At 43.8% G+C, this 15,616-nt stretch overlaps 3 protein-coding genes across 3 annotated transcripts; 1 reads left to right on the top strand and 2 right to left on the bottom strand.

Annotated features, from left to right (window-relative positions):
• Positions 1-595: 595 nt before the first annotated feature.
• LOC137142741 (olfactory receptor 11L1-like) lies at positions 596-1,549 on the top strand. The gene has a single exon (XM_067532192.1). It carries the CDS (start codon positions 596-598, stop codon positions 1,547-1,549), a length of 954 nt encoding a protein of 317 aa, XP_067388293.1.
• A 3,374-nt stretch (positions 1,550-4,923) lies between these two features.
• On the bottom strand, positions 4,924-5,898 carry LOC137142802 (olfactory receptor 10A4-like). Its single transcript, XM_067532269.1, has one exon. It carries the CDS (start codon positions 5,893-5,895, stop codon positions 4,924-4,926), a length of 972 nt encoding a protein of 323 aa, XP_067388370.1. The 5' UTR covers positions 5,896-5,898.
• A 4,787-nt stretch (positions 5,899-10,685) lies between these two features.
• On the bottom strand, positions 10,686-11,615 carry LOC137142828 (olfactory receptor 5V1-like). Its single transcript, XM_067532294.1, has one exon. The coding sequence runs from the start codon at positions 11,613-11,615 to the stop codon at positions 10,686-10,688; it is 930 nt and encodes a 309-aa protein (XP_067388395.1).
• Positions 11,616-15,616: the final 4,001 nt, after the last annotated feature.

Here is a 15,616-nt window from a genome sequence, read left to right as displayed (position 1 = left end):
AAGTGTCTAAGTATCATATCTCCATCTCCACAAGAGCATATAAGCATAGGTAGACACCTCTTCTTGCATAAATTTCAAGTCTTATTGAAAAAACAGTAAATGGGATCATCAGCAGCTCTTACATAATGGAGGAAACGGAGGCCCAAAGTCAGGGAGTGGTTGAGCCAGGAATAAAGACCAGGTCTCTGGAATCAAATTCTACTGTCCACTCCCCTGGAATCTGGTGGATTCTGCCATGGAAATATGGGTAAATGCGGTGTGAGCCCGGCAATGGGGTTTGTCATATGAAGCCAATGGAGTGACATTTAATTCCTTTAATCTACAAAACTAATCTCAGACACTGAGACTAATGTAATACAAAAACATGTTCAGGAAGCTGAGATGTGTTCAATAGAGATGCCAGATGGTAGCTAAATTTCCAGTGTGAATTAGCTTCAGCCTTTTTTGAAACTTTTACCCCAAATGCCTCTGCCATCTGGAGTCTGGACTCAAGCGTTGGGAGGGCAAACAGCAGGGAGAAACCAGAATTGAAAATATGACTCTTTTGTAATGGAAGTTAGACTCTCAACTGCAGAATTTGTTCTATTTCCTGTAGATGAAACCTCCAGCAAACATGCATGAGGGAAATCAAACAACCGTCACAGACTTCATCATTCTGGGATTTGGGAATCTCCCTCAACTGCAGGTTCTTCTCTTCCTTTTCTTTCTAATGATCTACATCCTGACCATGGCTGGGAACATCCTCATCATTGTACTCGTTGTGACTGATCAGCACCTTCACACCCCCATGTACTTCTTCCTGGGGAACTTGTCCTGCTTGGAGACCTGCTACTCCTCCACCATCCTGCCCAGGCTGCTGGCCAGTCTCCTGACCAGGGACAGAACCATTTCTGTGAGTGGGTGCATCGCACAATTATATTTCTTTGGCTCTCTGGCAGGCACAGAATGTTCTCTCTTATCGGTGATGTCCTACGATCGGTATTTAGCAATATGCAAACCACTGCATTACGCAGCCCTTATGAATGGCAGGTTGTGCCTCCAGCTAGTGGCTGGGTTGTGGCTAGCTGGATTTCTGTCTGTTTCCATATTTATATTTATGACATCACAATTAACATTCTGTGGCCCCAATGAAATTGACCATTTCTTTTGTGATTTTAAGCCAATAATAAAACTGTCCTGCAGTGACACCCATATCGTGGAAGTTACCGGTTTCATACATTCCTCTCTATTCACATTGCCTCCCTTTCTACTGACGCTGGCATCCTATGTCTGTATCATCTCCACCATCCTGAGAATCCCTTCCACCAGCGGGAGGCAAAAGACCTTTTCCACCTGCTCCTCTCACCTCATCGTGGTGACCATTTTCTACGGGACTCTGATCTTTGTGTATTTGGTATCAGAGTCAGATGCACTGAGAGACCTGAACAAAGTGTTCTCTGTCTTCTATGCAGTCTTCACTCCACTGGTCAACCCCCTCATCTACAGCCTGAGAAACAAGGAGGTAAAAGAAGCCTTGAGGAAAGCTGTCCTTAGATTTTTTGTCTTTTAAATCAATACATGGTTAAGATGTGTGTTTGTGTGTGTGCCATCAGACACATTTTGGAGGAAACTTAGGGCATCTAGACATTCACTGCACCCTCATTCCCACACTAACGACTGACGAATACTGTGCATCCCCCTGAATCTGGATTATTATTCTTTGAGAATAGATGAATTTGCCAGTAAATATTTTACTTAGTTCATGAGAAGAAAAGAATTAAAACGAGATGCTTAAGAAATTTAGCATTTGTCGTCTCTTTCTTTGTCCCGAGCGATTTTAAAACTAGAATAAAACATACCCTTCACACTTTCCGTTATGCTAAAACTCATTTGAAATATGTGTGTTAAAAATCTCATTAGGTGCCTGAATACCTGTAGAGATGTAGCCTTCGCAGAATTTTTGGGAGGAAGGGAATCTTTGAGTTGGATTCCCACTTCTCTTGGGTGCTCTTAATGATACTTTTCATCCCTGTCAGGGCCTTAAATATAACAATAAAGATTTTGTGGATTGGGTATAATATTTGCCTCACATTGTAGAGCATCGTGAACTCTCCAGACTAAAGCAGGGATATTATCGTCCCTGGTTTTCTAAAAAGGAACTGTAAACAGCAACTTTTCCACACTTTGATGTTATATATTTAAGGCCCGGCTTGACAAAGCCCTGACTGGGATGATTTAGTTGGGTTTGGTCCTGCTTTGAGCAGGGAGTTGGACTTAGATGATCTCCTGAGGTACCTTCCAACCCTCATCTTCTATGATTCCATACATAGGTATCAAAATATCTGCTGAGAGGCTTTAAATAAACAAAGCCTGATTATCAAAGGCACCAAGCTCCTCAGCTTTCATTTACTAAGTCTGGACATTCTGGTTATAAACGTTCTGTCTCTAGCTCCCCACTTCTATAATGGGAATACAATTTTTCCCCATGACTTTTGAATTGATCTATCTGATATGCACTGAGGCTGTAGTTTTTGAAAGGGCCTAGGGGAGTTAGGTGCCAATCCCCATTGGAAGTCTGAGCACGGGGTTGGAAATCTCAGTGGGAGGGGCCAATGCTGGTAATAACACGGAGCCAGCAGTAGGGTTTTTATGGCCAGAGCTCCTGGAGCCTTTGTTGAATAGGGAAATCCATATAATAAATGGCACTGTTATAATCATGTGGGCTCATTCTCAAACCAGGAGTAACACAATTGGAGTCAGTGGGGCTGATTCCCCTCTCACCCACCCCGGCGTAAATCAGGAGTAACTCCATTAGAGTCAGTAGTGATTGATCCACCTCTCACTCACCCAAATACCAATCAGGAGTAACTCTAGTGAAGTCAAAGGGCCAAATTTTCCTCTTACTTCTGCAGGTGTAAATTACCAGTAGCTCCCGTGAAGTCATCACAGTTACACTGGTGTAAACTGAAACAAGTGAGAGGAGAACCGGACCGCACTGTGCAGGGGGAAATTGCATCTTCCTGGGCAATTTTCTCACACCATGAGGGTTTGCTACCTGGATAATGTGATTATAGGGTCTGGTTCTTCTCCCTCTGACACTACCGTTGCATTGATTCTGTCCACGTTAGCACTAATGTTATTCTACTGACTGGAATGGAAGCCACGCACCTCGCACCAACTTTAGATACATTTCCAACTACCCATGATAATATTTACACACACCTTAGTAAAGCGGGAGCAAATTGTAACTGTCCCTGTGATTTTACACTGATGTAGACCCTCTGAAATGAAAGCCTTTACGCGGCAAGCCATTTGAGTTGGATTCCCACTTCTCTTGGGTGCCCTTAATGATACTTTTCACCCCTGTCAGGGCCTTAAATATATCAATAAAGATTTTATGGATTGGGTATTTGCCTCTGAATATCAAAGCCATTACTTTGAGTTTCATGACCATGATACTCAAAGTCCAGTCTGAATCTTAATGTATTGATCTTCACATGGTCACATGAGGGGGATAGCTCGTCTGAGCCCCGTTTTGAAGAAAGAGAAGGTTACACAGCAAATTATTCTGATTTCTCATTTCTAGGAACACATGAAAGTGTGAATGACAGCCGCAAATAGAAACGACGCGCGAGATTCTGTGCTAAATCATCATCATCATCATCATCATCATCATCATCATCATCATCATCAATAAAACTCTTTATGACAAAGAAGCCCATGTTTATTGATATTGCCATACCAGCAGAGGGAAAAATAAAAAGGAACAAGTGAAGATGATGGAGTATGAAGTACTCTGCCACAAAGTGGAATGATTATGGAAAACTAGAACAAAGATGATCCCAGCGATTACTGAAGCACTTGGGTATGAGTGAGCAGCTCGAGAACACTTTCAGAGTGGAGGACATCATGCCCAGTGACCTCTGCAAGACAGCGCTCTTGGGCACTGTGAGAATCTGAATGAAAGTCAAAGGAGAATGAGCACAGATGAGCCTCGAAAATGCAGGACTTTTTGCAGAGAGTTTAACGAAATTCCTGACGACCCAAACCTAGAGAGTCAATTCAGGGTCAGGATTTATTGTTGACTCATGGGAATGCATTTTAGACTGTAGCTTTCTCCTTTTTAGGCTGAAAGGTCTCATAGGTTGAGAAGGTGATTTGTTTAAGAAAAATCCCCCTGATGTAATACTGAGGGATAATAAAAATATAATAATAATGATAGCGTTTCAATTTAAACTTTACTTTTATTATTCTTAACATAATATCTTCTGATTATTGTTTCATTTAAACCACTATTAGTGGCTTAAAGCCCACCCCAGTTTCTTTCAAAATTAATCTGAGACAGAGGAGGACAGAGAGAAAGAGAGATCAATCCGAAATTGTATTGACACATGCTTCTGTTTTTAAATTAACCCGCTAGACAAATAGACAGACAGACAATCTTTAAAATGTATTGAAAGTTGCTGCTGATACAACCTCTGTGAGACACCGCTTCCGAGAGAAGTGGAAATTCACCCTTTTGTGAAGGGTCTATTCGAGGGGCTATTGGTCACTTCTTTCACACTTCACTGCTGAAAAAAGGGCGCTGGTGGGAAATGAGAGATACTTATGCCTTAGATAGACCCTCCACACTGTGGGGAAATTCACCATTTCCAAAGCCCTGCTGTTCTCATTGATGTCAGTGGGTAATACATGGAGCTGAGTTCAGTAGCATGGGTTCTGCCCCATTGGTTCACGTTTCCCCAGGCAGATTGAGGGTCCATCCAGACCGATGTGAGTCAAGGATTACTTGGCCCTGCTGCCCTTATTCATACACTCTTCCTCACATCAGGAGACCCAGTGTATTCAGAAGAACTTCTCTAATGCGCAAGGCTGCCTGGTTGAGGCTGCATGGACGGGTCCACTGCATCTCATGAGCTCCCCTTATCCTGAGTCGATTGCAACTTACAGTGATTCCATATGACGTAGTTTGCTGCTTGTTATGAAATTTACAGTCTCATGGACAGCTTTCCTCAGCGCCTCCTTAACCTCTTTGTTCCTCAGGCTGTAGATAAGGGGATTGACCAGAGGAGTCAGGACGGTGTAGAAGAGCGCGAGCACTTTGTGCAGGTCTCTCGGAATGTTGGCGTCCGGCAGCAGATAGGCAATGATCAGGGTCCCGTAGTAGAGCGTAACTACGATGAGGTGAGAGGAGCAGGTGGAAAAGGCCTTGTGCCTCCCGGTGGTGGAAGGGATTCTCAGGATGGTGGTGATGATACACGCATAGGATGCCAGGGTTAATAGAAAGGGAGGCAGTGTTAATGTGGAGGATAAGAGGAAGATCACAAGAACCATCAAGCTGGTGTCACTGCAGGAGAGCTTTACTAACGGGGTGTAATCACAAAAAAAATGGTCGATTTCATTGGGGCCACAAAAAAGCATTTGTGATATCCAGCATGCAGTGATGGTGCTAGCCACAAAACCACTCACCCAAGACCCGGCTGCCACCCGGAAGCAGAACCTGCTGTTCATATGGGCTGAGTAATGCAGGGGTTTGCATATTGCTATGTATCGATCATAAGACATCGCCGATAAGAGACAACATTCCACAGCTACCAGAAAACCAAAGAAATCAAGTTGTGCAATACAGCTAGGGGCAGAAATGGTCCTGTCCCCGGTCAGGAAACCGGCCAGCATCTTGGGCAGGATGGTGGAGGCGTAGCAGGTCTCCAAGCAAGACAAGTTCCCCAGGAGGAAGTACATAGGGGTGTGAAGGTGCTGATCAGCCACAACTAACGCAAGAATTAGGATGTTCCCGGCCATGGCCACAATGTAAATCACTAGAAACAGTAGGAAGAGAAGAATCTGTAGTTGAGGGAGATCCCCGAATCCAAGGAGAATAAATTCTGTGATGGCTGTTTGATTTCTCCAGGCCATGCCTACCACAGTCTCTATCAAGAAACATAATTAAATAAATAACCTGTGAAATATGACATGAAAAAAGATAATTTTGGGTTTTGTGGTGTCACTGTAACTTTGGTGAAGTTTCAATGTAGTTGTGGATGAGCTTTGCAGGAGCTCTGCTTTTCTAGGCGTCTGACCTTCGTCCTGTCAATACCATGAACATAGATACTGTAATCCCAATTACCTCTGTAACCTCAACTATCCCCTGTTGTGCTGGCTACTGCTGTGTAATCTAGTGCTCTAGGTGAAATATTGGAGTCAAGAAAGCAGGGTGTGACCTTGAGAAAGCCATGTAGTTCCGTACCTCCTTTTCCAGAGCTGTCAATGAGGGTAATGGTCCCCTGTAAAGTGGCTTGTCATCTACTGATAAACATAAGTATTGAACATCCTCACAGTGCTCTGAGACCATTGTCTGCTTTCTGAACATACTCAAAAGTAAAGCCAAACACATCTCCTTGTCACACTGAGAGCTGGTTTTTATACCAATGACTCAGTTAGTAAAGAACTGTGTACACGTTTTTAGTCAAGCATTACGATGTTAATTTTAGTGCTTGATTATTTCTTCTTCATATCTGCTAGAAAATATTTTTGTTGCACTCAACTCAAACTATGAATTTATGTAAAATAAATTTTCTTTTATCTTCTGTAACTGAGAAAGCACTCTGAGAAACAAATTAATGAATATGCATAGATAGATAGATAGATGGGGTGTATGGGGATAGATAGGCAGGCCAGGCAAGGTGTGTGTGTGTTGGGTGGGGGGGGGGGGGAATTTTTTGAATTGACTTGTCTCCAAACTTAAACAACATTAATCTAGAGGATGGTTTATGCAGTGAGCAAATAGGAGACAAAAATTTATATAAATCCACACAAACGCCAACCACCTCCATTCTGGCTAGTCCTGAGTAAATCCAGGATTTCTACAACCTAAAATTGTCTGTTCAGGGCATGTCCCATAGAAAAACAATATTTCTGCTCTATGTTATTCGTTACATATGGGAACAGAGCTGCTCAAAAAACTACCAACACTAAAATTCCTAAAACCAAATGTTTTTGGCTGACAACATTCAAAATCCTAAAATTTAAGCCCAAACTGAAAATTATTCAACCAAAATCTGATTTTTAGTTTGGGTTTGTTTTGTTTTTTGTGTTTTGGTTTGCTTTGGTTTTGGTTTTGGTTTTCCGATGAAATACTGAATTTTTTATGCAAAATAGACACATTTCGTAACAATTATTCTTTCCTTGAAAATCCAAATTCTCCATCAAATAAATGCTGATGGAAACATTTCTGTGAGCCTACATAGGTACTATAATGTAAGGGGGAAATCATTATTAGACAGATGTCATTTGGCAAGAGGACATAGATAATCTTACATCATCCTTTACCTCCTGGAAATCTGATAAGGAAGCTTGTCTTTCCTCCAAAACTGGTACAAGAAAAGCAGGAATTTCCGAGGTGACCTCTTCAGGCAGCATTTTAGGGACCAGGAGACCAGTTCTACAATCTATCTCTTATCCCAACATTCTTCATGGATCTCAGGAAAGAGACCTATGTTCCTAGGAGTGATGCACTAACAAAAAGTCTGACCATTTGCCTGGCAGAGTTAGCTTGGATCTGTTACTAAAAGCAAACGTCTGCTCTGGTTCATTATATGAGAAGGAAAAATCTCCCCGGAGAATACTGCTGATGGAAATTTTCAACTGCTGTGAAGGCAGAGTTAATAATATAGTTATTTTTAGACCTTACATACAGCAAGTATAACAGAGGGGTGCACTCAATGGGAAGGTGTTGGAGATAGAATAGTTTCTATCCCCAAAGGAGGTGTCTCTCTTTACCAGTTCTTTGGAAGGCAGGTGTTGGCACGCTGGCTATGATCAGTCAAATACCTTCTCCACCGTCCTCTCTCGGACAGTGGCCAATACCAAATGCGTTAGATGAAGGTACAAGAAACCCAACAGAAGACAGTTAAGCAACCAACTGCCTGCATGGAAAGTTTCCCGCTCATCTCTGTGCTTAGGCTTCCCTATCTGTAAAATGGGGATAATAATATGTATTAATGACATTATTAGGGTGTGTTGAGTCTCTGTGAGGCTCAGTATGGGTCCAGGATGGGTAACGGAATTAGATGACATTTGAACTCTGGGAAGAAAAGACCATGTCGACTTTGAGCGGCTTGCGGCGCCTTGGCGAAAGCCACGCCACTCCACGCTTACCATGGACACTGCCGCCGGAACAGGGGCTCCAGACCACCCCCCGCTACGGACACTGCCGCCGGAACGGGGAGAGGGGCTGGGGGGAAGATTGGGCACAGCCCTTTGTTAAGGTTGCTGTCCCCTGATCTAGACCAATGGGGTCGTAGAATCATAGAGTCATAGAAGATGAGGGTTGGAAGGGACCTCAGGAGGTATCTAGTCCAACCCCCTGTTCAAAGCAGGACCAACCTCACCTAAATCATCCCAGCCAGGGCTTTGTCAAGCAGGGCCTTAAAAACCTCTAAGGATGGAGATTCCACCACCTCCCTAGGTAACCCATTCCAGTGCTTCACCACCCTCCTAGGGAAAACTTTTTCCTAATATCAAGCCTAGACCTCCCCCCCTGCAACTTGAGACTGTTGCTCCTTGTTCTGTCACCTGCCACCACCGAGAACAGCCTAGCTCCATCCTCCCTGGAACCCCCTTCCAGGTAGTTAAAGGATGCTATCAAATCCCCCCTCATTCTTCTCTTCTGCAGACTAAACAAGCCTAGTTCCCTCAGCCTCTCCTCATAAGTCTTGTGCTCCAGCCCCCTAATCATTTTGTTGTCCTCCGCTGGACTCTCTCCAATTTGTCCACATCCTTCCTGTAGTGGGGGGCCCAAAACTGGACACAATACTCCAAATGCGGCCTCACCATTGGTATAAAGCATTGATGACATTGGTATAAAGCAAGACTAAATCCACTGAAGTCAAAAGGGTTGGATAGTTCAATAGCTTTGTGTATGGCTAGATTTTCCTCTCACTCTCCTGTGTGTACGATTATAGTGGATCTAGGTCTCCTCTCACTCACCCCAGTGTAAATCAGGAGTAAAATCTCTTCACTCAATGGAGCTGATTCTCCTGGGACTCACCTTGGTGTACATCAGGAGTAACTCCACTGAAAACCACGCGGCTGGATTCTCCACTCACACAACACGCTATGAATTAAAAGTAATTTTAGAAATCAGTGGGGCCAAAATTTAGTCTCACTGATGCTGGTGCAAAATCAAGAGGAACTCAAATAAAGGCACTACAGTTACATTGATACTTGATAACTTTTCACAGAATAACATGTTAACTCCACATTTCTACACCCTGTCCCGCCCACACAAAAAAAACACAATCGATGTGTGAATTTCAAAGATTTGCTACATTCTTAAGTCAAAATCTTACATTTCCATGTGTTGACCCAAAACTGAATGTTTTGTGGAGATTTGGGTTGGGTTGACATTGACCTCTGTCTATGTCAGAGCCGCTGCAGTATCCCATGGGAACTGCAGTTCCAAGTCCCACATCTTTTAATTCTCTTCCATGGACCTGCCTCACTGGCCAGACTACATCTCCCGTGACGCACCGTGGTCTTTCTCTGTGGCAGAGCTGCTGCAATGTATCATGGGACATATGTGGAGACGGCGACCATAACTTCACCCTTTGTTCAACGCTCAACAGACCTGTGGCCCAGCTCTTCGCTCACTCACCCCATTGTAAATCAGGAGTAACTCCATTGCAATCACTGGGGCTGATTCACCTCCCATCATCTGAAGCACCCGTCACCTTTTAGGAAGGGCTGAGCATCAGAGCAGCTTGAGAAAACTCCCATCAAAACTTTTTTCAGTGAAAAAGAGGAAACATTTTTTCCCCCCAGGAAATTTTCTCCAAATATGTCCTTGTTTTTCCAGGCAGCTCTAGTTAGCATCTTGCATGACTAGATCATCTAGTCAATGTTGCTCTTTTAGCTAGGTGAAACTTTGCATTTTGTTTAAATGTAATGAGAACGCTAGCTACTATTATGGCTTGTGGGAGCAAATTCTATTCCGTGCTCCATCTATCTCTCTTCTGTCTGTTGGCGCCCCAGGCTATGAGAGAGACAAGATGGGTGAGGCAATACCTTTTATTGGCCCAGTTTCTCCTGGTGGAAGGTCTGAGCTTTCGAGCTTCACAGAGCCCTTCTTCAGACCTGGGGGAGGAAAACACAGTGTCTGAGATAAATACAAGTTAAGACCAATTTTGAAGCATAAGCTTTTTATTGATGTGTTTTGTTTCTCATTTTGTTGCTATTGAAGGAGACCAAACATTTTGAAAGAGAAAAAAATCCTAATAAAATGGCCTTTCATCTGTCCTGTGTGTATGAAAATTTGTCGCCATTTTAATTTTTATAGAGGTTTTTTTTGCATTTATTTTTGTGATATACAACTTTTATTGAAATAGATTTTTGTATTTACTTGAGCAGTTTCAGTAAACGACAAATTGTGCTCACTTTATGAGAGTTATTTTGACTACAATTTCACTTTGAAATGGTCCCATTTTGGTCCTTTTTAATAAATTTTGTATGGCATAACGACAGATTTTTTGCTTACAATTTTTAATGTTCAAAATAAAAATAATGTCTAGATTTTTATTGTATATTGTTGTACGTTTTATTTTTTCATGCTTCCACCAACTCTACTGAACACGTAAGAAAACAGAAGGATATTTAGCTCCCAAATAACACTGAGAGGGCCCTGGTGGAGGGGGAATTAGCCGTTTTCATCACAAACACGATTTCCCCATGAAAACTTTTCTCAGCGCTCCCGTCACATCCTTGTTCCTCAAGGTGTAGATCAGTGGGTTCAGCGTGGGGGTTACTATGCTGTAAAGCAGAGAGATCAGTCTGTCATTGTCCAGCGAATAGCTGGAGATGGGCCTGACGTAGGTGAAGATGGAGCTGCCATAGTACAGCAGCACGCTGGTCAGATGGGACGCGCAGGTGGAGAAAGCTTTGAGTCTCCCCTCTGTGGAGCGAATCGTCAGGATGGTGGAGACGATGTAGACGTAAGACAGGACTATGCATAGGAACGGGATCCAACCAATGAAGACCCCGACGGCCAGCAGAATGACCTCGTTGAGGGAGGTGTCCCCACAGGAGAGCTTGAGGAGGGGCGGGATGTCGCAGAAGAAGTAGTTGATCTGGTTGGCCCCGCAGAAGGGCAGCCGGAAGGTGAAAAACGTGTGCACCGCAGAGTTGAGGAAGCCGCTGGCCCAGGAGGCACCAGCCAGCTGGAGGCAGAGGGCTTTCCTCATGATGACCAAATAGTGCAAGGGTTTGCATATCGCCACGTAGCGGTCATAAGCCATCACAGCCAGAAGAATGCACTCCGTGCCCACAAAGGAGAGGAAAAAATAGAGCTGGACGACGCACCCTGCATAGCTGATCCGCTTCCTTTCCGCCAGCAGGTGCACCAACATCTGGGGGATATTGGTGGTGGTGTAGCAGATGTCCAGGAAAGAGAGGTTCCCCAGGAAGAAGTACATGGGGGTGCGGAGCTGGGGCTCCGTGCAGACGATCACAATGATGGAGATGTTCCCCACCAGGGTGCAGAGGTAGGCGACCAAGAAGATACCAAAGAGCAAGAACTGCAGCTGCTGGAGATTGGAGAACCCCATGATGATGAATTCGGTTGGGGCAGTTTCATTTGCCATTTCTTCCGAGCTGAGAGAGATGACTCTAAAGGGAATCAATGTAAGGAATGAGGCTGAGGTTTTCAAAGCAACCTAAAGGATCTGAATGCCCTGTGCTCATTAGAGTTTATGGGAACTGGACATATAAATCCCTTAGGTGGCTTTTGAAAGTCTCAGATTTAGGTTACTGGTGAACTAGGACAGAAAATTGTAGGGAAAGATTTCAACTTAAATTGTGCAATATAAAGGCAGGAAAGTGTGTCTGTGTGTGTGTTTGTGTTTGAGTGCATGATTGTGTTTGTTACTGTATCTGGTTGTATGTGTTGTGTCTGTGAAAGCTTTATTGCATGTGTATATATATGATTGTGTGTGTTGTGTATGTTTGTCATTGTGTGTGTGATTGCAGTAGTGACTATTTTCTGTTGTATTGTATATGGTTGTGTTGTGTGTGGTGTTGTTCATGTATGTGATTGTGTGTGATTGTGGTTGTGTCTTTATTTGTGTTCAGTTCTGTAGGTATATAATTATGAATTTTGCTAATTTGTATGTACAATTGTTTGTGGTTTTGTACACTTAGATATTGCTACTCAATACAACTTTGGGCTGTAGACTTAAATTCATCACTGATTGAGGAGAGGATAACCCCTATCTAAAGGGCTGTGGGGAGAGGTGCTGTTTCAATTTGGGGCTGGTCCATACAAGAGGAAACCTGTCCCTCTATACAGCGCTGCTACTAAATTCATAAAGCTCCACAAAACTCTCACGTGGCTGGTGTGTGGAACATTTTCATACCAACCTTTCACACTGCCACCTCTGTGCATTCTCCATGCCCCCTCCCAGCCAGCCAGCGTAAACCACTTCCTCACCTGCATCCCACCTGAATCCATATCCAGGTACCTCACTGAATATGACACATATAAACCTAATAACACTTTTCAGCGGCAGAAAAACAAATCAACTAGCTCCCCATAGCTCCTGTTAATCACACATTCCGATCATCTATCTATCTATCTATCTATCTATCTATCCCCATACACCCCATCTATTTATCTATCTATCAATCATTATCAGGGCTGGATTAGATTAAAATCTCTTTCCCACCCATACCAGAAAGCACACAAGCGTATCTAGAGGGTATGCAGCAGGCACGGGTGGGTGTAAGTTTACAACTACCAAGTGTTTTTCTGGACATGGCCGCTGTGCCCTAAGAGTTGGCTAGTGTGCTTTGATCTAGCTTGCTTTGCAATGGGAGTAGCTCAACGTGCACTTGGTAGCAAAAATGTGCATTTAGACAAGACCCAATACTCCTAGGTAGCCAAGTTATGCTGATTTCACAGGAACCAGAGATTTGCCTTGGGATCCAGGGTCCTGGCAGGCACAAGGGAGGATGAGCTGGAAAATATGGGGCTGCCCAGAGGAGCAGAAGCCCAGCTAAAATATTTCGTATGGCATTGAGAGTTGGCCCTAGGGAAGGGGAAGCATTTTTAAAAACACAGGCTGCCTTTGAAAAGGGGCCCGGATGCCAAACTGCCCCTTGTGCCTTTGAAAAGTCATAAGTAAGAGCAAGATTTTCATGAGTAAGATTTTCAAAGCTGCCTAAAAGATTCTGAGCTGCCCAGTTTAAGTCACCCTAAAGGGGCATGATTTGCAGCAGCTGAGTGCTCAGCACTTGCTGAAAATCAGCCTCCCTTTAAGGCATCACAGATTAGACACCTGAAAATCAGGCCACCCAGAATCACGGCGGTCCAAATGATTTCCATGGGTGCTAGGCCCCCAAAACTTTTTGAAAATTCCCCTTGGTGCCTAAATACCTTTAAAAACCTTTGAAAATTGTGGCCTTAATCATCAGCATAAGCCTTTTACCATAATGAAAGTGGACGGTACTACCTGCAGCTCATCAAACCCACGATCATGTGGGTAGTCCAGGAGAGGGAAAGGCTAAGGAGTAACCCCTGACAGAAAAGCCCCACTGGCTCGTGGGAGAATGTAAGACTATGAGATTAAACTCAGACAGAAAATCCAGCGTGGGCCCCCTAAAGTGGCCGGTTAGGTACTAACATTTTAGCATCTTTCTGGCAACTCCTGCAGTGGATCGGGTACCAGATGTATTGGTTCTTCCTCTCCCCTGGACTTTACCAGTGACGTCGCAAGGAGAGCTCTGATGCATGGGCAACTCAGGACCTCCATGTTATCTGCCCAGGCTTGCACCTTGGAGAGGTACTCCATCTTCGCCTTCAGCTTTGACACAACACGGGAGACAGCAGTCACCTGGCTCTTAAGGGCTTACTCGATTGGTGTAGAGTTGAGCGCCAAAGGCTGTCTCTGACAGTAGGAGAGATATTTGTATCTCACTGGACAACTACTGCCCACCACAAAGCTGGGCAGCCCCCCGACAATAGGGTGTCGTCCTGCCACAGTCTAAACTCCAACCACCCCTTGAAGCAGGCAGAGTTTTATAACTTGACAAGTGGACTGTAATCAACGCAGCGGGCAGATTAAGCAAGAGAAAGAAACATAGTCATCAACAGGCATACACAACAGTTTCACACACACACACCTACAGATGTAAGTAGACACTGAATCACAGAAATGTAGGGCTGGAAGTGTCCTCATGAGGTTATCTAGTGCAGCTCCCTGTGCTGAGGCAAGACCACGTAAACTTAGCTCAAGTATGACGGGTGTTTTTCCCAATTTTTCCTAAACATTTCCAGTGACAGGAATTCCACAACCTCCCTAGGTAACCTGCTCCAATCCTTATCTATCCTTATCGTTAGAAAGTTATTCCTAATATCTCACCTGAATCTGTTCTAGCTAAACCAATTCCTCCTTGTCCTAACCTCAGTGGACTTGGCGAACGATTGATCATTGTCCTCTGTAGAGCAGCCCTTAGCATCTTACACAACACTTGGACTTTCAGAAAGCCTTTGACAGGGTCCCTCACCAACGGCTCTAAAGCAAAGTAAGCAGTCATGGGATAAGAGGGAAGGTCCTCTCCTGGATCAGTAACTGGTTAAAAGACAGAAAACAAAGAGTAGGAATAAATGGTCAGTTTTCAGAATGGAGAGAAGTAAATAGTCGTGTCCCCCAGGGATCTGTTCTTGAACCTGTACCATTCACCACATTCATAAATCATCTGGAAAAAGGGGTAAGCAGGGAGGTGGCCAAATTTGCAGATGATACAAAATTACTCAAGATAGTTAAGTCCAAAGCATACCGCGAAGAGTTACGAAGGGATCTCACGAAACCAAGTGACTGGGCAACAAAATGGCAGATGAAATTCAATGCAGATAAATGCAAAACAATGCGCACTGGAAAACAGAATCTCGACTACACATACACAATGACCTGTTGTAACTTAGCTGTTACCACTCAAGAAAGAGATCTTGGAGTCACTGAGGATAGTTCTCTGAAAGCACTGACTCAATGTGCAACAGTGATCAAAAAAGGTAACAGAATGCTAAGAATGATTAGGAACGGGATAGATAATAAGACATAAAATAGCATCATGTCTCTATATAAATACGTAGTACTCCCACACTCTGAATACTACATGCAGTTCTGGATCCCTCGTCTCAGAAAAGATCTATTAGAATTAAAGACAGTACAGAGAAGGGCAACAGAAATGATTTTGGGTATGGAACAGGTACCGAATGAGGAGAAATTAAAAAGCTTGGGACCGTTTGGCATGAAAAAGGGATGACTAAGAGGGGTTTGACAGAGGACGCAAAAAACACTTCCTTATTCACTCTCTCTTCATCGGTTACTGTTTTAACTCCTTTATATTACACAAAAACTAGGGGTCAGCCAATGAAATTAATGGGCAACAAGTTTAAAACAAGCAAAAGGAAGTATTTCTCCACACAATGCACAGGGAACTTGTTGCCAGGGGATGTTGTGAAGGGCAAAACCGTAACAGGATTCAAAAAAGAGCTAGATCAGTTCCTGGAAGGTAGGTCTAACGATGGCTGTTAGCCAAGATGGTCAGAGCCGCAACCCCCTGCTCGGGGTGTTCCTAAACCTCT

The sequence above is a fragment of the Emydura macquarii genome, unplaced genomic scaffold (assembly GCF_026122565.2).
Source record: "Emydura macquarii macquarii isolate MOO-44397 ecotype Brisbane River unplaced genomic scaffold, CSIRO-AGI_Emac_v2 contig_3249, whole genome shotgun sequence".
In the NCBI taxonomy this organism is placed as follows: domain Eukaryota; kingdom Metazoa; phylum Chordata; order Testudines; family Chelidae; genus Emydura; species Emydura macquarii.
The sequence above is the reverse complement of the archived record's forward strand: the minus strand, read 5'-3'. Positions and strand labels throughout refer to the sequence as shown.